At 47.2% G+C, this 23,763-nt stretch overlaps 1 protein-coding gene across 1 annotated transcript in view; it reads right to left on the bottom strand.

Annotated features, from left to right (window-relative positions):
- LOC118233620 (protein capicua homolog) overlaps positions 1–12,647 on the bottom strand; it is a 53,110-nt gene extending 40,463 nt beyond the window's left edge. The window contains exons 1-3 of the mRNA XM_035429427.1: positions 12,418–12,647; positions 3,523–5,523; positions 1,260–3,351 (exon numbers count right to left, since the gene is read on the bottom strand). Of these exons, the coding sequence (XP_035285318.1) occupies positions 1,260–3,351; positions 3,523–5,331 (3,901 nt within the window). The 5' untranslated portion in view covers positions 5,332–5,523; positions 12,418–12,647. The remainder of the gene's footprint in view (positions 1–1,259; positions 3,352–3,522; positions 5,524–12,417) is intronic.
- Between the last annotated feature and the right edge of the window lie 11,116 nt (positions 12,648–23,763).

Below are 23,763 nucleotides of genomic sequence, written 5' to 3'. Positions count from 1 at the left end.
ATCCCAGCTTCCTCCTCTCCAAAGCTCAGGGCGTCCAGAGTGACATTGATCCATGGCACGCGACTTAGTCTACAACCAAACAGTCCAGCGGAGACCGAACTGATAAAGCGGACTGACTTGTTTCTTAGACTAAAACTGGTAACTTTGTTCTTTTGGATGCTTTTTTAATTTAGCATGGTAAACTGATCTTTTCAGATTAAACTCAAGAAATTGGTACATAATCCAAAGAATAAACGAATGAAACTCGACTACCATTACCCAGAGAACTCCTAGAAACCTTCTGAAAAGTTCTGGAACCCCAGGGCACATCCATAAACTATATTACATCTGACATCTAGCCTATCTATATTGACATCTGTTCAAAACATATGCTCACTTTCAGCAACCACAATTAGAAACTGCAGTTGTTCAATATCTTATCAGTCGCCCCAGATCATCTTTGCCTATGACCATCCATTCCTAAACTCAAAGTCAGCGCGTTTTTGCATAGGCCTACTTTAATTTTTGTGAATCAATATGGCAGCTACAGCAGAGCAGAGATTATGCACCAAGTGCAGACCAAAGAACTCACAGTTAATTTATGCTTTCTGAGTGTAGCCAAATGTCAATCAATAAGTACACCACCTCCCACTAATTCTGAGCAAATGAACGATGTTAATTATTCAACTCATTTTACGTTAATGACATGCAAAACGCCTCGTTCAGTTTCGAAATTCCTAAATCCATTTACCATACGTCTGTTCCATAATTGCAAAAAGCAAACGCTGTTGATATGCGCAATGTAATTTCACCCATTTTAATTTTCCCCCCTCTCAAAACATAGTGATTGAGCTTCGCTGAAATCATAATTTCTCTAGTCTATGCAAGGCGACGACAAGGCGGCTGCGTCTGCTGAACCCAGGAAGGGTAAGCACACTCACTGACGGACACTTGAGCGACTGAAGTGCGCAGACACGCTCTTTGATTAGCTCAACCTTCAGCACCGGAGCCCGGACTCTTCCACAGGCCAGCCAATCAAACCGGAACAAAGTCTGCTCTCGTCCCCGTTGCTTTATCTGGCTTCCATCCTGGCCGGACCAAAGCATCCACATGCTGCCTACCCTCTTCCGTTCCGAAGCCTCGCTTATCACTCCACACTACTGACGCTGCTGATGTCTATCTGGGTGCATTATCTCCCAGCTCATGGATACCCCTGTGACTGTGACACCCTTCCCTCTGCAAAACATCCCCACTTCAAAGCAGCTGAACGGTGCTCCTACCTGTCCCGGGGCGGCCCATGATGATGTCCTTGCGCGGGGCGGGGTGCGGGGATTCGGCAGGGAGAATGAGGGGCAGCAGGGCGGTGGGGGAGGGGTGGCAGGCCACCGGCTGCTGCAGGGGCCCCGCGAAGGCTCCGGCGTGGCCCCCCCGGTCCCGCCCCCCCGAGCCGGCGCTGGCCAGGGCGGGGCCGACGGCGGGGCTGGACACGGAGATGCAGGAGAGGGCGGGGCTGGCCTGGGCGGGGCGGCTGAGGGGCGCGGCGGCGGGCAGGGAGGGCGCCGAGGACACCAGCACCAGCGCCGGCCCGGAGCTGCGCAGGAGCACGGCGCCGTTGGTCGCCGCGGCGTTGATGGGCACCGGCACCTGCAGCCCGCCCGTCGGCTGGGCCGCCTGGCTGTGCTCGCTGGAGCAGGCCCCGCCCCCGCCCGCGGCCCCGCCCCCGCGGCCCAGGGGCCGCTCGGTGAACTTGGCCAGGGGCACCTCGGGGTTGCGCACGATGACGGGCGAGTCGCGCGGGGCCTGCTGGGACGCGGGCACCAGGCGGCGCAGGGCGGGGTCCTGGGGGAGGGGCGAGGGGGGCGTGGGGGACACCAGCATGGGCGGGGGCGAGGCCGCCGCCGAGGAGGAGGGGGGCCGGCTGCCCAGGCCGCGCGGCCGGGAGAAGGGCGCCCCCTGCTGGCCGTGCGGGGACATGGCGTGGAAGGCGGCGGGGTTGAGCGCCAGGCCCAGGCCGTGCTCGGCGTGCTCCAGCTCCGCCTTGGCGTAGTCCTGCGCGGACGGCGGCGGCGGCGGCAGCGGGGCGTCCGGCTTGCGCTTGCTGGGGCTCATGGGAACGGTGAAGGTCAGGCTGGTCTGGAAGGAGGGCGGGATGCCCGAGGGGTGGCGCTCCCGCTCCGCCCCCGGCGTGCCCAGCTTGGGCGTGGCCCCGCCCCCCGTGCCGCTCAGGTGGCGGTGGCGGCGGTGCGGCAGGACGGGCGAGGCGGTGATGGGGCTGAAGTTGGCGGGCCGGAAGCCGAAGAGCGGTGAGGGCGAGGGCGAGGGGGCGGGCGAGAAGGGCGACTGGTTGGACACGGGCGAGAAGGAGGGCGTGCCCGAGCGCGAGCTGCCCAGCGACACCAGCATGTTGGCCGCCTCGCACTCCTCGAAGTCGAAGCGGGACAGGTCCTGCATGGACGGGAGCACCAGGCGGGGGCGCGAGTCCCCCCCGCGGCTGCTGGCCTCGCTGCTGTCCCGCGACGTGTCGTCCCAGTCGAACTCGCTGCTGGCCCGCCCCCCGCCCAGCCGCAGGTCCGAGGGCGTGACGGTGCCCGAGCTGCTGCCCCCGCCCCCGCCCCGGTCCCGCTCGGCCCCGCCCTCCATCTCCTTGGTGCGCATGGACAGGTGGCGGGAGCAGTAGCCGCGGCGCTGCGACTCCTTCATGCAGCCCTCGCGCGAGCACAGCCGCCGCCACTGCTTGCCGTTGAACTTCTTGCGGATGCCGTTGGGCGTGCACACCACGTCGCCCTTCTTGTACTTCTGCTGCGCGGCGGTGAGCGGGGTGCGCGAGCGCGAGGAGGAGGAGGACGAGGTGGAGCCCGAGCCCCCGCCCGCGGTGCCCCCGCCGGGCGCGCCCGCCTTGTCCAGGGCGCCCAGCGAGCTGCGGGCCGAGGACGAGCAGGAGGAGGAGGAAGAGGAGGGGGGGAGCGGGGGCGGGTGGTGCGGGTCCACGCCCGCGGGCCCGGGCCTCTCGGGGCCCTGCAGCACGGGCGAGGGCGGAGGGTGGAGCCCCGCCAGGGGGTTGAGGGCCAGGTGGGCCACCGGGGGGCCGCCCAGGGGGTTTCCGACGCCCCGGACTACGGACAGCTGGGGGCCCGGGTAGCCGGGGGGCTTGGAGAGGATGTGCCTGTGCGGGGCCCCGCCCACCCCGCTGGCAACGCCCCCCTCCTGCAGCTGGGCCATGCTGAGGCGGGACACCTCCATGTCCTCCTCCGGGGTCTGGGGATGGACAGCCTGCTGCTTCTGCATCTGCTGTTCCCTCTCTCGCTCTCTTTCCCACTCCCTCTCCCTCTCTCTCTCCCTCCCCCTCTCCCTCTCTCTCTCCCTCTCCCGCTCTCTCTCCATCTCCATCTCCCTCCCCCTCTCCCTCTCTCTCTCCATCTCCATCTCCCTCCCCCTCTCCCGCTGTCTCTCCATCTCCCTCCCCCTCTCCTGCTCTCTCTCCATCTCCCTCCCCCTCTCCCGCTCTCTCTCCATTTCCCTACCCCTCTCCCTCTCTCTCTCCATTTCCCTACCCCTCTCCCTCTCCCTCTCCCGCTCCCTCTCTCTGTCTCTGTCTGTGGCCAGGCTCAGCACGCTGGTGGAGGTGAAGGAGGAGGAGGAAGGTGTAGAAGGGAAGCTCTGTCCTCCCAAGGCCCTGGACGGGAACCCGTGTCTTTGCCTGGACCCCCCGTCACTCAGCTGAAACACGCTGGGCTCCGCCTCCATCTCCTCCCTCCTCCTCCCCCTCTCCCCGCCCTCCCACCTCTCCTCGGGCTGGGGCAGCTCCCAGGGGTGGGCGAGGAGGCGCAGGCTCTGGCGGGACACCCAGACGGCCTGGGCGCTGGCCCTCCTCTTCTCCTCGTCCCCGGCGGCGGCGTCCCAGAGCACCTCCCTGTCCTCGCAGAGCATCACGCGGTACGGGTAGGCCACGGCGGGGTGGGGGTCCACCTGAGAGACCACGCCCTGCCTGTAGAGCTGCTCCGCCCCCTCCCCGCCCTCCCGCCCGCCCCCGAACGGCACGCACACCCTGGTGCCGATGTCCACGGGGGCGAGGCCCGGGGGCGGGGCGTCCAGGATGAGGTCCGCCTCTCGCTGGTGGGACGTCCTGTCCGGGAGGGGGTAGTGCCACAGCACCCTCTCCCCGTTCAGCTGCACCCACACGGTGCACAGCTCGCCCCCCACCTGCCGCACCGCGCCCACGCGGAACACGGGCGACGGGGGCCCGCTGGCCAGCCCCGCCCCCCACCCGGGCTCCTCCCGGTCCCGCCCCCTCGCCTGCTGCCGGACCAGCACCCGCTGGTTCTTCAGCCACTTGGCCAGGGCCTCGCCCGGGCCCCCCTGCGGGCCCCCGTCCCGGTGCGTGGAGTTTGGGCGGGGCGGGAGGACGGGCGAGGGGGGTCGCGTGCTGTGGCGGGAGACGGGTTCGGGGTCGGGGTCGCGGGCGGGGTCGGGGGCCGCCTCCAGGTCGGCCGAGTGCTCGCTGGCCGTGTCCGTGGAGTCCGACGAGCGCACCGAGCTGGGGGGGCCCTCCCCGTCCCCCTCCCCCTCCCCCAGGGGGCCGCGGTCGGGGCGCCGGTCCTCGGGCGGGCCGCTGCCGTGGCTGTGCGCGTCCGTGTCCGTGCTGTCCTCGCTGGCCGCCGCGCTGGCTGCGCTCGCCGCCACCGACTGGCCGCCTGCGCTGGGAACACCACCGCCGCTGTTGCCGCTGCCGCTGCCGCTGTTGCCGCTGCCGCTGCCGCTGTTGCCGCTGCCACTGTTGCCGCTGCCACTGTTGCCGCTGCCACTGTTGCTGCTGCTGTTATTGTTGTTGTTGTTGTTGTTGTTGTTGTTGCTGTTACTGTTGTTGCTGTTGCTGTTGCTGTTGTGCGGGGGGGTGGAGGCGCTGGCGGTGCAGTGCTCGTAAGTGTACTTCTTCTTGGGCACCCTGGCCTTGAACGTGGCCGTCTTGCGGCTGGACGGCGGGTTGGGGCTGCTGTTGGTGCTGGCCGCGCTGCTGCTGCTGCCGCTGCCGTTCGTGCCCCCGGCTTTGGGGCTCACCCCTTGGTCCTCCGGCTTCCCACAGTCCTCAGCGGCTTCTCGCGGCCTAGCTCCGCCCCTCTGGCCCTCCCTGTCTGGGGTTGGGGCGCACCTGACGGCGGGCTCCTCTCGGCGGGTCTCCGAGCCGGGCGGGGTCTGTCTGCTCGCCGCGCTCTCCGTGCGCTCCTCGGGGTCCGGAGCCTGCTGCTTCTCCCTCCGCTCGCCCTCGCCCGCCGCCTCCGCCGCCCCCCTCCTCTTCCCCCCCTTGGCCCGGGTTGACGGGGGAGACCGCCTACCTTGCTTTTTCAAAGGCTTCATCTTTTCTTATTTGCTTCCTTTCAGCCCTCTTGTTCTTCACAGCGGGGTCCCTCTGCTCCCTGTCACTCTTATTTGTTAGAGTCTTTTCTTCGCAGTTTCTCGCGTCCTTTTTTCCCCCGCCCCCTCGCTCTCTCTCTTTCTCTCTCTCCCTCCGTCTCTCTGCCTCCTGTTCTGTCCTTGGGCTTTTCAGGACTAAAATGGAGAATAAAGACAGAGACAGCAGCCGATTAGCATTATTGTTAATACATTACACTGCATTGCACTGGTGACTTCACTAACACTTGTCTGTGGTCACAGAGTAGCTGTGGTTTGGGACTTAACTCCATCCTATTCAAAGCAGGGCTGTGTCCCTTTCCAAACTGCACTATAAGTAGCTGTGTGGACTGTCTGAGTAATCAAGAAAGGATTCTGAAATTATCCGCAATTGAAGATAGCGGAAAAGAGACGGTAGCACGCGCTCTGCCGAGCTGCATTGAACGTAGAAACCGAAAGAAACCATTTCCAAAAAAGACAGAAATAAAATGCAAACAATACCTGGATTAAAGCGGTAACTTTACTCCAAATTATTCAATTCATAAAATGTGCGAGGATCCACTTAACTTTTGAGGTGCTTCTAAGATAACTGAAATTGCAATTCAATTTTCTGTGGAAGATAATGGAACGTTCAGGTTGCCAACAGCAATTAATGAATATCAGTTATGAATATCTAGGCTTTTGATTCTGTTTAATAGCAGCATGTGTATTGTGTACAAGAGACAGGGAGAAAACTAAATTTTTCTTTATCAAATATCTGCAGTTCTATACACCAGCTATTTCACTTGCATCTGTCAGTACTGCTGCTGCTCACGCATGGCAATTTAGGTGCCACTGGGCACAGGCTAATTTAAGTTACTCTGAAGTGCAAAGAAGCAGAAGTGATTAGGGCAGAATTGGTATTTGGCTTGCCAAATTGATCTGCAGGAGGTGCTGGACTGGAACTAATCCTGTGGCAAAGAGGTTGTCCAAATGCACAGAAATTCTCCCACGCAGGTGAAAATTATGTCTGTGCGGTGAGGTGACACCTGACAGCAGCTGAAAAATGGTAGAAACGTTTATACACTTCCAAATTTTGCTTCCCTTTTATCGTGTGAAAAGAAACAGTTTTTGGCACAATTTTTTTTTTTGTTTAATTTACTCTAGGCCACCAGGGGCTCATTTCACACAGGTCGTTTAAGTCAGGATCAGTTTAAGTTCTCTGGCCTGATTCAGAACTAGTCTGATTCAGATTAGAGAACCAACTCCACTTCCTGACTCTAAGATTAATATGACCAAGCCAAGTCAAGGCCAGCGTGTCAACTTTAAGTGCGCGTGCATTTCTAAACTGTAAACAGCTTACGCAAATCAGTTGGTAGAAAATGGAGTAAGAGGGTATGCAAGAAAGGGTAACAGATAAAATCATTTTATTCCAGGACAGTAATACTTTAATTACAGATACTAAAAATGCCATAGAAACATATTTTAAATCCAAACAATCACAGTACCAGCTGCTTGGCAGAATATGGTGCAGTTTTGGAACAACACACAGCATTTTTTCTTGGTGACTGTGGGAATATTAACATTATCCAGCACAACACAGGCCCCACTACATCTAATATCGAAAAGGAAAGTGTCAACTGCAGCGTGATAAACATCCCGGGCATCTGCTACACAATCAATAATTTCAAATACAGTAAATATGCTGAGCGAAGTTATTTTGTTCTTTTTTTTATATATCCAACATGTCACATACAGTTCTGAACAGAATATTGACTTTCATGCTTATCCCATCAAGGGTGTACAAAAGCATGCACATAATATCAATTACAAGACTATTTTTTATTTAACCCCTTAAAACCCACTTAAAATCTAGGCTTTTTGTAAGAACGGCTATTTATCACACACACTAAATCCAATTAGAAACAATCACACCACTTGGTTTTACCTTGCTGTGCACTCTGACCTGCACACAGCAGTCAGGTTGCTGTAAGTCAGGCTTGTAAGTACTAAGTAGGCTGCTGTAATTTGCATATGCAAATAGTGTCTGTATGAAATGAGGCATAGCCTCCCAGCCCCACTATAATTACTTATCCAGGCTTGCAAAGGCACCTCGAAGGGAAGTGTGAACTGAGGGAACTCATGTCTTTCACCAGCATCCTCGCATAGGTTTCACAGGTTTGAGACCAGGCAGTGCTCTCGACAATAACAGCTGATTTGACTGTGAACTCTGAAATGACCTCTCACCTTCAACCTGTCCTGTGTGCTAAAAAACCTGCCAGGAATTTCCTCCCACCAGTGTAGCCCACAGTTGTCAAAGGAGTACGCAAGCCTCCTGATCACAACAGGGTGACAGCCAAAATATTTTTTGAAAAAAATGACATTTTTCACATGTTAAATTCTATTAACTAAAAAACATAGAAATTCTCGTTTTTAGGTGCTCCTGAAAACACTTCCAGCCCAATGGAATTACTGCATTTTTCGCAGCTTATGTAAAAAAAAAAAGGGGATTGACTGATTATGCCTCAGAGGAGGATTTTGGCAAAGTCAATGCCATCGCTGTAGTATTACCAGCTGTTTGACTTGTTGCGGCCAGTTATTGGATTATAAAATACCATAATCATCAACCTGGGATATCAATTCCAGCTCTCCTTTGGGGAAGAGGACTGCCTTGTTATTTCTATTTTATCTCTAGTGATTTTACCGATCGAGACAAAGTTTTCTGCATCAAAGTGTAAGCTTTACAATGGTATACGGGTTATAGCGCTGCATCTTGAATCAATGACCGATAAAAAAATAATAATTTAAGAGAATGTTATTTTCAGACGCAAGCATCTAATTTCATAGCCCTTAGGCTTTAAGGATTTAACATCATCATTTTTCTAATGGGCTGATTTTCTTTCCCCAATATCCCTGGCCATAACGTCAAGGTCACAGGTTTTCTTGAATAGAGAACATCCAATTTTATTAACCAGATTTGATGTTCATTGTCTCAAGGTTTAGGCCTATATCAGATACCAGGGTGACTTCATTTTTGTCCATCACAAATATTTTTAATTTACAGAGTGAAGTTTCATGCACTTTTGTGCCGAGTTGGGTTCAAATCCACAAACTCGCTTTCAGTCCCAACTCCAGGCCCGATCCCAGGACCTGGCAGCTCATAAAGTGCCCAGTTTGTGGGCACAAAACAGGCATACAGTCCGGGACATCAATTGCAGACATACAGACCCATGCAATCTTTTATACGCTGAAAAACGCTTCAAATAAACAAGATTTCAGCCAATTTCCGTAATGGAAAATTCCACGAGGTAGGATGCGCATGCAAAGTCCTCAGACAGACTCGACGCGACGACGCATCAGCGAGACGCCGCTGTTGGGGAGCTGCCGCCGGTATGATTCAGTGGCTGGGATCTGAGGGCAGGTGTAGGATGCACTGCAGTGGAATCAGAGCCCGGCCTGTCCGTGCGGAGATCCCTCCTCCACGCATCACACGCCACTGCATCAGGGAGGATGTTCATTCATCACTCACTGCCGTTTGCTCTAAAATGTACATTATTTGGCAGCTTTAAGTTCGGCTGGAAAAGGCATTCATCAGTCCAGATTTCTGTATAGGCTGGGCTTTCACTGCCAGACCTTACAAGCGTATCGATACGTTTGAAAGATAAGTCCCGGCAGAACCGTTTCAGCAATAATGGAACTGATGGACAGCTGATAATGGGACCGATAACAACACAAGAACTTTCACACAAGCAATCTGCTGTGGATCACATTGAGCAAAAGAAGAGGAAAAGGCTAAAACAAGCGCCCCCCCACCCCCACCCCCTTCTGCTTCCTGTCCTCATTTGCATACCCAAGCCAACAGCATGCGGGACAGATTGCATTCTAATCTGCTGTATCATGGTGATATAATGAACACAAATTGCAGAAAATAAAAGCTCTGGCGAGCGGCAGGCGAGCGCGTCCGCGGGGTCACACACACGGTCACGCACGGGGCTCCCGGCCCAAACGGCCCGCGCGGCTCCGGGGAATTCTCCTCTCTCTATTTTCAGCCTCTCCCTCTCTCCCTCTCTCTCTCTCTCTCTCTCTCTCTCTCATTCTAGCGAACATTTCGAACCCTTTCTCCGCCGAAGACATCGGCGCGCCTTGGCGCAAATCCACGCTTCCTGTCGAAGGCCATGATGTCACTTCCTCACGCGTAAATGCCCCTGTTCCCTTTGCGTCCGTCGCTGCCTCTTTCACATCCTCTTTCTTTCCCTTTGCTCGTGTGGTTTGTTTAGAGAGGGAAAAAAAAAACATTAATTCTGCAAGAGATGATCCATGTTCTTTAATTAAATAAGCCAAAAACTGAAACTGAGATCATCCACAACTCTTAATTATGTGCAAATTTGAAAGGTTATTCACTCCGTTTAGATTTAACAGTGTTAAGGCTATTCAATGATAATAAGTAGGCCTAATTAAAAATACTGAAGAAAAGCCTAATATATTATTCAAGCCTTGATAGTTAAAAAATAATGTCAGCAACTACATAGAATCGCGACCTTAAATGACCAGAATTTCTTTTAAAAAATAAGACAATTACTGAATAATGTGCACATTTAATGTGCATGTGTTCTTGAATCCTTAACTGAACCATCTGACTAATAATTACAGATAACAAAAAGAACTGCTACACAAATAAGACCACTGCCTCAAACACAATATGACCCATACATTTTGCCAGGAATTCCCCTGTAAAAAAAAAAAAAAAAGACCAAGATGACACCACTTAAGTTCCAACTGCACACATCTGTTCAGTAATGTACAGGGACAAACACAAAGCACATAAACGTATCAACACACAACACTAATCCTTTGGGCATCGGGTGACATTATAGAAGTGCTAAACCTGATGCAGATGATCACGCAGTAAGATTATACTGATAAGAAATGAACACCAGCTTATGGCATTGTAAATACACTCCAGAGAAAAAGCCATCGCCGTGTCCAATATAATATGGTGTCTTAGCAGATGTCTGTCAGCACAGCACAAACGTGAACTATACCATGCCTATGTCACGGTGCATTTGGTGCAGGGCTGCACTCTGACAGGAGTCTTCAGATGGGCCACACTGCACCAAATTGTTCCTGTACGTCATTATCTTATCGTCTGTCTGCGTGGAGTACTGTGCTCCAAACGTGCAGCGTGTGCATATGTGTGCCTTGACATACTACTACGTCTCAGTGCACTCTGCAGGCCAGTGGAGTGTGGATTAACATTACTGCACTGCACTGCACTCCACTGTGAAGGTAGTGCAGTAGGTTGCTCTAAAAAGTGGGTGTACAGGAGCTTTAGTTTCGCATGGGACACTATCAGGTTAGCGTTGTCCTAACTAGGTCACCAGGGAACGCACATTCCGAACAACAGGAAAAACCCACAAGAGCACTGATAGAATTCCATATGCTAAAGCAAATTTTCTCAAGTGGTTTTATTTGGTATTTTGGAAGTCTGGAGCTAGTTGCTTCAAAGTGAATGCATTACGTTGACAGAGACTTAAATACCTTCGCAGTAGTGGCCGCAGTTCGAGACAATACTATAAGTAGCAACGTTAGCAACCTATATAGTCCAATTTAATCTATACAGTTCCAGTAACCGCAGTTACTTTGCCATTAAAAATATACTACTGTTATCTGATTTACCAAAATCTAAATACGTAATGACAGAAAACAAGCGACAGGGCTCACAATGATCTATTTCTTATCGATTATTGGACGAGTGCTAAACGCAGGCATAAAACAATAACGTCATTAGGTCTAGCTACAGATATGCAATGGCAGATTATCAATAACGTTGCAGTTAGATATCGATACATATATTCGCAATAGTTAACCACCTATTGTACATTAAAACAATTTAAAAGTTCTGTGTAAAACACTATGGTAGCCAGTGGCACTACTTAATTTTACCGATAAATTTAATCTTGCTTGTTAGTTATTGTTATGAAGTGATAACTGCCGATAATTTACTTTAACGAGCGATTTTCGTTTATATATCTAGCTGGCTATAGCTATGACGGTAGTAAGCCATTGGCCGTCGAACAGTTCGCGATCTACAACTACTAGCACTACCTCCGTAGATACTACTACACACGTAGTGTTGCACGTCTATGGTTGTAACTAAAGCAGATTACGGTCTCAGCAAAACAGGATCGAGTGACGCTGGACAGGCCTCCTCTTAGAAACAAATGCTGCTAGTTACTTGGCTAACTAGCGTGTTATATATACAGATAAATATCCCTTTGCAACGAACTTAATTTGTTAGCTGGCTGACAATATTCAACCAACATGATAATGCAAATGAATAACTTAATGCACAGAAATTATTAACGCTCAGTGAATAAATATTAACAAATAGAAGCCGACACCGAAAGTTGGGCTGAAACAGGTGCAGAAGGGGCAGTAGTAGTTAGTTAGCTAGACTAGTAGTAGTAGAGTTAGCTGTCGTAGTGAAGTAGTAACGTTAAATTAATTAAATTGTAAATAGCTTGTCGCTCGCTAGCCGGCTAGATAAGTAGCAGGAAATCAAGCCAAAACAACTTATTTGTGCCATGGAAATAATAATTATTTTATAATGCTTGATGTGTACAAGCAAGTTTACTGTTGCAGGTGCAATAGGTTGTCTTTGTTGTCGCAAATTAACTGTATAAAGTCAAGTTTATAACTTAGGGCTGTGCTAACTACCTAGCTATAGCTAGCTCTGTGTCAGTCGCAGCTGCGACGCAGTAGCGAAAATAGCTAGCGTTGGGTTAGCTAATTAACGTTAGCAAGCTCCAGGGTCTTGGTGTTAAGACTATTTTTCGGTAAAGTTTTTACTGTACACCCCCGCACCCCCTTTCGCGCCCCTCTTTCTATTCGCCTTGTTTCAATACTTAGATAGGTAGCACGCTACCCAGCAATAAATCTTTCCTACTCTTCTTCCAGACGGGGACGGTCGCAAAACAGCATCACAGATAATACAGCGCTAGCCAGATAGCTAGCAACATATCCTAGTTTGCTTGAAAGACCAAAAGAGAGTATAAACTCGTTTGTTTAACTCACCCCAAAAGATTTACGGTGCTGTTTGCTGTCGATACAGTAGGGAATGTATTAAAATTACACTGCCGTCCATGGCTGTTGCTTGTCAAGGTTTACTTTATTCTTCCTTGGTAAAACATATCTTTCTTCTCACAGCAACCCAAAGGAGGAAAAACTGAATCCCTTTTACACTACAATCACAAAATGGTGAATGAATCTCTAACAGCTGGCCCGTTTAGCCAATCAGAAATCACTGACAGGTACAGTAGCCTGTAGTTTTAAGGTATTAAACAGAGGGCGTGGTCAACTGTCAAACTACAGGTAATTGACACTGACCATTAGCGAATCGAACTGTGGGAAAATACCTAGCCGGCGCTTGGGCACAAAGTTTACAATACCCAATTAGAGATCAGGGAGGCTTAGAAACAGCGAGTAGGTGGGCTAAGCAAAGGAAATATTACGCTAATAGCCAATCTGAAAACAAAAAATACACCCTATATGTGAATAATTAGTTATGAACTGCACAGACATTACTCCCAGTCCAACGGTGCACTCTGGGATGTGTTGTTCATTATTTTATCAGGCAATTTTGTACTCTAGTTACTCCTGCTGCAAAAACTACAATTACCCCATCCTAGTTTCTCGATTCATGTATTGTCTCAAGTTTACTTGTTGGCGATCAAACGAGGAAGTTAGAGGAGGAAAACTATCCTATGAAGTTGTTTCCTCTGAAATTATATAATTCCTTTTTATATTATCATTTCGCCAGGTGTACTGGAATTATTAGTGAAATTGCTAATTTCAGTGCATACTGATGCCTTGCATCATTCTCTTAACATTCCCTATATACTGTTCTTCACTTTTCCCACACTCCTCTCACCATCGCTCTATTTCTGTTAGCAACAGCCCCTCACCTTGCCCAGTCCAACCAATCGCATTGCTCAGCCAGTCTCTACCTGACGTCAGCAAAGGTCCAGCCCCTCCTCCTCAACCAACCTGAGTTGAGTTTTAAGATGACGTCATTCAACGACAATGCAATTGGTTAAGAGACAGAACTCATCCCAGCCAATGACCAAGTCCAATGGTGATGTCATTACGCTTGTTGCCACCAGATGGAACGAAAAGGCGGGGTTTTCAGTAAACTCAGCTAACCCCATGTTTACTACAAAAAGAGCTGTATTATAATTAGCAGTGCCATTATACAAGATGTCTGTTAACACCGTGTCTGGATAATGACATTTGTCATTCCTCAATGCGTGAAATATTTATCTTGTCTCGTATTTTGTTGTTTGGATTAACTATTTTTATGTTTGCCATTCCACTTTGCTTGCATGATAGTAAGGCCGGCAATGCACTTATTTGAGACCAAAATTCAAGAGGAAGATTAGAAGACAGAGCAGTAATGCGTATTTCTGTCTGGTTCACAGGCAGCAAAACCGTGTAACAGTTACGTAATTGCACTTTGCAGTCGCGCATAATCATGTATGTACAGAGAAAAGAGAAGAGCATCTCCACGCCCCAACGTGATATTACTAAGGTTTATATAAATCAGTGTACAGCACTGCGCACTCAGGTTCCCTGCAGCCTTTTACTTTTCTAAATGAATGAAGAGTTACCAGAATTTGGGGGTTGAAATTTAGGACACTATGGAAGAAGAGAAAATAGTTTAAGAGGGGTGAATGTAGACATTTACAAGAGATGAGAGCTGCAGAAGCAATTATAGCTATAACAGCAACACGTTTGGCATTTATAAATGCTTCTTGGATTAGAGACATCATATTGACACAAATGCTGCAGTTGTTTATGTGTTCATTGTTTATAGAAAACATGTTAAATAGGTATTATTAATAGGTTGATTAAATTATGAAAGCACACATAATTCATAAGCAATCTAATCATGAAATATGATGGCAATATAAGTGTGAAATGTTTTATTTGTATTCTCTATCGAGACAAACATTTTGCTTTTATGACATTATTAGCTGGACATAAATGATGCAATGTTCCATGAGTTCAAATGGTGCAGTAAAGTTTGAGTTTCAAACAATCAAGAAAATGTATTTGAGTGGCATATCTATACTGGCTTATTCCTGGTCAGGGTCGCAGAAGTTGCTGGAACCTATCCCAGCATGCATTGAGAGAGAGGCAGCAATACACCCTGGACAGGTCGCCAGTCCATCGCTGAGTGACATGTCAAAAAAAACTTTAAATATCAAGATTTTTTGGATGTTGAACCTATTCCATTTTTTTTGCCATGCAGCATTTTAGAAGCTTTTGATTAAAAAGGGAAAAAAATTGCATGGATCGTACTATCACCATAAACAAGAGAATGGAAATATCATGTTCAGAAAATTCAAAGAAAAACTTGAAATGGCGTAATGGAATTGGAAATTATGGTGTTAATTATATATACTGTGCAAATATAAGAAGAAATGAAAGGCAACTGCTTTGTATAAAATAAAGAAGTGAATTTTTTATTTCCGTGTCTCAAATGTGCAATGGAGCCACTGAATCTTTGCCTTTAATACTAGCTCTCTATTTTTAAAGCCTGCATATCTCTATCTCTATAGAAAACTGTTGCATCTTGGCTTTCTTTCATTTCTCTTAGATCTGGAGTTACAAGGAATAGCTTGCAATAAAAAAAATCTGTGAAAACAGTGAATACCAGTAGCACGGTATGTGTCAGTGAGGTGCACCAGGTACAAATAAGAAAAATAAACAAAAATGCAGTCTGCAGCATTACTGTGGGAAGATGCACACTGCCTCACATGACACACCAGTAATGCAACCCAATTAGCTAAATTTGGCTCATGCACAGTCTAATCTGTACAGACATGCATGTTTGGAATCCTTACAAACCTGCAGCTTGCACAGTGTCACCAACATGACTGGGGGATAGGGGTGCCAAATAAAGCATCACTTTCACAGATGAAGGTGGCTGGATGCCAGCCTCACATGACTCCTCACACAGACTTTGGTGGGGGACACCCTGTGTGTGAGGACCCATAAGGATTGTGACAGCTTGTTTTAAGATTGGCTGAGCTCATTCAAGACAGAACAGATATATTTTTGGTCACAACATAATGGAGGCACCAGGCACAGTGTAAAAAAAAAGAAATGATCAAAAAGAAGTAATCAGCAGAAGCTTAGTGCATACTCAGGGCATGGTGCATTGATTTGCACAGGTAAGAGGAAATGAAATGAGTTTGTACAGTACAAAAATTGTACTATACAAATACACAGGAGCACCTAGTTTAATGTAAAATCATTGAATCCAATTAAATTTCATTTGTATTGCATTTTTTCACTGTCATAAAGATGCTTTAATGGAAAATGGAGATGGATAGAAATGGTAAATTAAGAAAGTTCCCCAAAAACCATTAAGTGAGTTTAAAAAAACTCCCCAGTAGGACGGAAAAAAAAAACACTCGAACAGTGAAGAGAAAAACTCCTAATTTGGATGGGGTATGCCAGCTATAGAGTGGGTGCCTATCCTCCTTTGGCCTGCTCAGGGCCAATAGTTAAAATAGGCTAGAAGGGTTGTGGGGAGTTTATAGGAACAAATATCCATAGCGGTTGGACAGATTATAGCCCAAGATATTAAACACATTGTTAAAGGGACTTGCTCCAGAGTATCTAAGCAAACTTTTACTTTACTATCCACCACCTGTGCTCCGTTCACAAGGCGTGAGCTATTTGAAAGATCTGATGATAACTAAAATTACAATGAGATCCTACTGAGCTCCTGTCAGATGAAATGATCTCCTTTTGCATGTTTGTGTTATTGACACACTCTCATTGTTGTGTACATTGCATTCTTCTAAACTTTTAGATATGTTGCCATGGCATAGCAGCCCCAGACTCCTCCATGTTACAAGCTGCCGCATTTTGAATATTTAACGTTGTAATTATCCAGTTAATTTCAGTTTGTTTGTGTTCTCTGCCCTGGGACGTCTGCCCCTTTCCCCCACCCTGAGTTCGCTGACTGCTCCTGCCCTGACCTTCTCCTGGTTCAGGCCATGCCACGATGTAACCCAGAGGCCTGGACTCACAGTCTTGTTCCTCTGACCTGCATATTAATATACACTTCTTTGTTTTGACTATAATTTAAAGCCTTGGTTCAGTAGCTTGGAGAATAACCTTGTCATCAACTTTAAATTCAGCAGGGACACAAGCACCAGACCGATGTATTCTCATTTCTTAGGTCTTGTAAGAACCTTAGCTGCCAAACTTTTTTACCAGTTGGAGACTTTTCAAGGTCAAATTAATGCATTACAGTAGACCAGATGAGAGGTTATAAGAACATGATTTTTTTTTGACATCACACAGGAACAACAAACTCCATTTAGATATATTTCAAAATAGAAAAGGGCCACTTATGATATGAGCAATGTAAGCCTGAAGGAAAGATATTAGTGGAGTCACACCACAGTTATTAACAACAAAATTTACAGCATACTGTTCAAATAATAAGAGATGTTGAGAAATAAGACACATTAGGTGGAAATTGAAAAAGTACATGAGAAGTTAATTAATATACGAAGTCAATTAGAATAGAACACTGGGTGGCTTATCCAGTTGCTCACCGGGCACCATTATAGTTCTAGTTCAAGGATGGGTCAGGGCCCGGGATTCAATTCCAGACAGTAGCAGATAGCCCTGTTTGGCAACACATAATTGGCTGCGCCGTCGTCCAAGGCTAGGGAAGGTTCAGTCAGCAGAGATCCACATCTCATCCCCTCTCTTAGCAACCCCCCCGCTGGTCAATCGGGTGCCAGCGAGTCCGCCTGCAAGCTGCTGATGAAGTGTCTTCCTCCAGCTCATCTCTGCTTGAGCCTGGCTTGCGAGCTGTGGTGTGATAAGAAGTGGCTCTTGGCCTCGCCTGCTTCAGAGGAGGGCGCACGCTCGCCCGTGTTCTCTCGAAACGACAGCGGAGGTTCCAGCAGCGGGGGCTCATATAATATGATTGATTCTGGAGAGGAAAAGAATGAAAAATTAAAAGTGAATTACAAAATTAAATAGATAAATAAATAAACAGCTTGACCCTGTATAAGCTGGAAAATAAACTCATAAGTGTCCAGACCTTCCGTACCAGGAGCTCCTGTCAAGAACCTGTCAACCTGCAGAGGGTATTCAGAAGCAGAGCTGAGCAGTGCTGTTCTCCTCAAACTCAGGTCTAAAGGACATTGAAGCTGAGATTGAGCCGATACACAGTACACAACTGGCCAGTGGAGTTTGCCACCCATCTGTTATGAGCGCAGAATCATAGAAGAGGCATCAGTGAGAATCTTACACAGAAATAATAAGCTGAAAAAATGCATTCACAATGCAGATTTATATTTCTCGCTATATCTTCATCTGCAAACTGTTATGTCCCTGCAGCTGTGACCGGGTTGTATGCATGTGAAAGTACAATGGAATGTTGCGCAGATCAATCTTTATATCTTGGCTCTGTGCCTTGGCAAGATAGCACTCTGTGGTCTCTGGTGGTCTATAGTGGACAGGACAGGAGAATTCTCCAAGTACTACCAGCAATCACTGTTCACATTCACAGCATACTCTGAGGTCATTTGCATTCCAGGAGACTATAAACAGTCTTATTTAAACCATGAAAGCCATTTCTATGACAGCTCACATACTTGGTGGACCATTGGCTCAGATAAGCAGGAATCAACAAAATACATGAATGGACCTGAGAACTGAAAGCAAATGCAGCAATATTTTACCAATAGTCAGAGGATCGTGATATAATTTTCTCTTGCCTGATGGCTGATGATATTTTGGGTTGGACTTTATTACCTTTGCCAAGGAGGTTATGTAACGGTGTCTGTCTAGCCATTCATTAATTTGTTCGTCTGTCTGGAAAAGTGATGTCTGGATTGCCATGAAATTTTCTGTGCACATTCATTTTCCGAAGAGGAAGAAACCTATTGATTTTGATGACCCTGTAACCTTTCCTTTAGCGCCACCGTTAGGCCAAACTTTCAATTTGTGATTGACATATTTTGAAAAGTAATGGCCAGAGTGCCATGAAATTTGTTGTGCACATTTATGTTCCCAAGAGGAAGAAAGAAACCTATTGATTTTGATGACCCCATGACCTTTCCTGTAGTGCCTCCATTAGGCCAAACATATCTCGAAAAGTAATGGCTGGATTGCCCAGACGTTTTCTCTGCACATTCATGCGAGGGGAGATAATTGGGCTTTGGAAGGTCTGCACTCCACTGCTCCTGCCCACTGAGTGCATCCTTTCTAGTTAACGCTGAAATAATATCAGAATTAACAATATGCAATAAAATAATAAAAAATAAATGCCCCCCCCCCCCTTCCGGCAGAAAACCAGTGTCACAGTGATGGGGATCCTATGCTGAAAGAGATACCCTCCTATTGATGAGATGTGGTCAAATTTCAAATCTCTTTCTCAATCTGTCAATGTATTAATCTTCTAGTTTTGGCAAAGCCTTTGATGATGAGGTTGTACCTCTCACCATCATCTGATATATGATGAGTTTTCTGGTGCTAAAATGTTTTCTTTGCATTACTCAGGTGGGTGTTATATGATGTATGACTACCACATGACTGTGAATGACAAATCAGTAAGTTTAAGAAATTAAAGTTTTATAATGAAATGCACTAAATAAAACAAAAAAATTGTGTGAAAACATTTTCAAGCAATTGTGTCCCTTGTTTCCCTCTGAATTATAATAGCCATTTCTGCTTCTTGAGTCACTGCTGTCCCTTTACCCTTGTATGTGCAATGCAGCTGCAGTACACTCACACTTAAGCCAGTGACTGTTTTCAACAGTTCACAGAGTACTAAAGAGAGCCAGCACTTATCAAATAGATATCATTAAGTCATATGCTTCACTACTGACAGCTACAAAGTCTTGTTGGGAAAAACTAAGACAACGGGGTCTTGTCAAATCTCTCCTCATTACCTAGGAATTAAGAACTGCCTGGTAATACTTTTCAAAACAAATTATCAGGATCTTTGGTTTAACCATGTTAACCCAGGTTTTCTTTTTCTCCCAAAATGGAATACCCAAATTATGTTTGTAGACCTGTCTTAAAACTATGATTTCAGTCAGGACCACTGTCGTTAAAGTAAGATCTTTATTGACAATAAAGGCAATATAGTTATGTTTGGTGGTATGGCTCTGGTCTGGAAGCCCTCCTGCTAACCTTGCAGCAAGCGTGGATAAGGCCGGGAGGCCAGCAGCCAAACCCCTCTAGAGGGGTAAACACAGAACAGATCCAGCAGCAATGCAAATTCTTAACACATAGGGATGGAGTTGGGGTGGTGGAGGGGATTTACAAAGCAACGTGCAGTAAGCTTGCATGCAGGAGGAGCAGCCGAATGAGTAGAGGGAGGCTGTTTAAGTAGACCACCCTGTTATGTGAATGTACTGTGATAGGTGAACATCACTCAGCTGAGCCATCAGCTGATTCAGCCAGAAGCAGCTTGACTCTCGTGGCCTGCCAGAACTACACGATGCTCCCATATGTTGGGGGATGGAGAAAAAAAAAAACGTTTTGCAAGCTTCCTACCTACAGAAACTTTGTAACTTGAAGCTAGTTTTTTCTGCTATCAGCTATAATGTTGCCAACAGTGTCGAAGCTACATGTCGGAGGAAGTAGTACATTTCTAGCCATTTCTAAATGTTGGATTGCAGTGTCAATCATACATTTGCTATAAGTTGATAGGCCTTAGGTAGAATATCAACCAAGGGATAAGCGATGGAGAAACAAACTGTTCGCATGGGTGGGGGTGATGTTATTTTTATCCCATTCCCCAAGCCGAAGACAAGCTTGGTAAAGTTTGTTACAGATAAAACTTTTTGATACTTACAGTCAGTGCTGTAGACAGATACAGCTACTTTTTAATCCAACGTAAGCTGCATTCTGCCTATTAATAACATTAGATAGCATATCTAGTCTATTAACTGGAGTTAGCTGAGTGATTGAGTGAGTAACTGGATTTGGACATTAGCCAGAGCAAATACACACTTGTCGATAGGAATTACTTGCAGCACTCTGCAGTGAAGAAAAACATTATTTTAAATGCATATAGTATGACACCTTTTTCCAAACTTGACTGCATATAAAGGGAAGACGTATTCCCAAAGCACTGTCAGAAGACCCCCAAACTCTTGACCTTCCACTCATATAAGGAGCCTCATTGGCTAATTGGCTGGCATTTGAAATCCAATTATTGTTTAGCATTGAGTGACTGGTCAAATCACATTATGCTCCTGGATAGACAGCATCCACGTTTACCTCCACTTTACAACCATCATGGCTCATTATGCCATTGAGAGCTAACACGTTTGTGTGAGAGGCTCAGAGGAGACTGAGGCCTGAGAGGAAACAGAGAAACAACAAAGGACTAAAGTACAGCATAATGGGTTCATTAAATAATTCATTTATGGAGAGAATATAAATATAATTGTGAGCCATAGCAGGATCACATGAAACAGAATTATATACAGCAAACAAAGTCATGTGCATAAGAGTGAGATGAACTGTATAGTCATCCCTGTCAAATGCTAAATCAGTCATGTTAGAGTCCTAGGAAACAACTGCAGACAGTGTGTAAGTAACTGCATGCTGATACGTATATTGGTTGACTGTGCTGTGAAAAAGATAATATTTGAAAATTTCTCCAGATTGGGTCCAAATTTGCTCTCACATCTAAACCACCACCCCAGGTAATGACTCACTTGTTATCCTATCTGTCCCTTACATATTCTCCCCTATTCCTCACCTTGGGACTTTTGACCTTTCACCCTACCCTCGACCAGGCAAAAACCCCCGCAGCATATTCCATACTCACCAATCAATCACTTGTCAAAGATGGCTCCATGTGATTGGCTAAGAAAGCAGACAACAGCAAGCAGAGATAAGAAAACAAATTACGCTGGGCCAATGGGAGAGGACAGGGATTTGTGTCGCAAACATAATCAGCAGGGGCAGAAGCACTTGGAATGAGGAATAGCAGCAGTGCTGACGGAGGCAGTGTTCATTCTCTCCGTCGTGAGCATGCAGTCGATCAAGATGTGAAGCACAGCTCTCATAAAAGCAGTCCAAATAAGTCTAAATAAGTCACGGCTTTCTCTGCCCCCGTTAAAAGGCGGCCATGTAAATGAGTCGCCTGACTTTGGCGCCCTCGCCTTGGCACGTGCCTCTGAGCTCGCCAGATATGCTCCCGCCACTTCCTGTCCTTTCAGCCGGCTCTCTGTGCTCCTGGCAGTCGGCGACGTGGCATCCCAGTTCAGGCACTGGACTACATCCAAGAGACTTATGGGTATAACTCCTGTCTGTGTAGTGCTGCGCCAGGCCTGCCGTGGTCGGTTGCCAGCTGTGTGCGGTCTCCGGAGCGCTGCCATGGGAGTGGAGTGGTTTGCCTCGAATCCCCCATATCGGGGAGCGCTGAGACCATGCTGTAGATGAGCTAACGGCTGCGGCTCCTGCTCAAGGTGCAGGTGAACTGGGGCGTCTCTGGGTTTTGAGGGTCAAGTTAACGGGTTTATCCATGTCTGAAACTCCCCTGGACGCAGCCAGCCTGGCCAACGCAGCATCCCACTTACGCCTCCTCTGACTGCACCTCTGAGGGCCCCGAATTCCCGCACCGCACTACCAAGTGACCACATGACCGGGCGTCTGGGTGTCGGTGCGAAAGTAGGCCGTCGCCTGTCTAGGGTAGAGGAGGCAGGACCTTGTGGTGTTTTTTTGCAGTCAGCGCCAGCACCTGACTGGAGCCGGGATGGCCCCCAAGGCTGCCGGCTGGGGGAAGCTCGGGTCGCCTCCAGCAGTAATGATGTTCCCACACAGGCACAGCGCATCAGAGGAGGCCAGTGAACGGGCCTTTGTTACACAGGTTGTTACAAGATAGCTGAAGGTACAAAATGTCATTCTGGCGCAGCTGAAATTTCTTTCACAAGTTTACCATTATTTGTCTTGGCAAGTCCACTAAGAACCAAATTCTCTTTTGAATCATGACCAGGCAAAACAAGTTGGGCAAGAGAGTATTACACCAATCGAATAGAGGGAATGATCAGGTGGCGAGGTGTAGAGAGATACTTTTTGTGGGAATCTGACCAGGATGCCACAGTTAACACCCCTACTCGTTAAAAAATATAATATGGTTAATTATTAAATTGTACATAAAACTATGCAAATTATGTAACAAAAGAAAAAAATGTTTGACATATGCTCCAACTGTCCACTTATGACATCTCTGCTAGTAGGCACACATTGTTTTTTATAGAACCGCTTTAACATAGGGTTAGCCAGAGACATTAATTAGGCATTTTCAGTGTATTTAATGGTAGCTAATATTGGTTATTTCGATTTGTCTTCATGGCATGGCCATACTACTTTTGAAAGTTTATGTTGCATTGAAAGACTTAAATCTGATTGTGTGACTGCAATAACTCCTATGAGCAGCAGAGGGAGGTAGTTCTCAAATAATGACAGTGAAGCATCACACCAATTTTCATGTTTCCTATTTTGAAGGCAACGTGAACTACAGTTCACGCACACACACGCATACGCACACTGTGATAATATTCTGAACCACGCACAATCCAAGAATAGTGCTGAAAGTAGATTTCTTTACAGGTATTGTTCTTTAATCCACCGGCTAGCAAATAACAAATGCAAAAATGCATTTTGAAATAATAACATGCTGGTAAAAATACATATCAAATCCAAATAAACATTAAAATACAAATATCAAATGATTCATTATATTAATTTGGACATCAGCTAAAATGCACCCAACCACAAAGTATGCTCAAAACTTTTCTTCCAGTCCAACATTTTCCCTGCATGAAGTAAAAGCTTAAGGGTTACCATGACAATTCCCAAGGGTATGTTCAAGATTCTAAAATGAATGGAGGTGGAAATGTATGAGAAATACTTTTTCTCATACAGATGTAGTTGACTGTACAAGTGCCCTGTGCCCAGACCCAGTGCCTTTCCCCCATTTCATCGCAGGCCGGTTATTTCACCCTAAACGGACAAACACAGAGCTGCTCATGAAATGGAGAAATCGGTTTTTTAATAGCCTGATTTTAAATTATTTTAAACCGCACAGAGGTTTATAAACAGATGTCTATATGCTTCTTTGGTATCAACAACTCAGAATGTGCATTCCCTGATAGTTCAACCACTTGATGACCACTGTCTCAGATAAGTTCCTTTCCAGCAACTGAACTTGTGTCTCTTTATTTCTGTGTTTCTCTTACCCCATTCTGATCTAAAATTGGCAAAGGACATTACCAGGGGTGATGGCAGTTGGCAAGCATTGAGCAACATTTGGCAAATGTCCCAACGGGTGCTGAACTCCATAATTAGAGGCTGTGTAGG

The sequence above is a fragment of the Anguilla anguilla genome, chromosome 8 (genome assembly GCF_013347855.1).
Source record: "Anguilla anguilla isolate fAngAng1 chromosome 8, fAngAng1.pri, whole genome shotgun sequence".
Lineage (NCBI taxonomy): Eukaryota > Metazoa > Chordata > Actinopteri > Anguilliformes > Anguillidae > Anguilla > Anguilla anguilla.
Note: the sequence above shows the minus strand (reverse complement) of the source record. Positions and strands in the feature narration are given on the sequence as shown.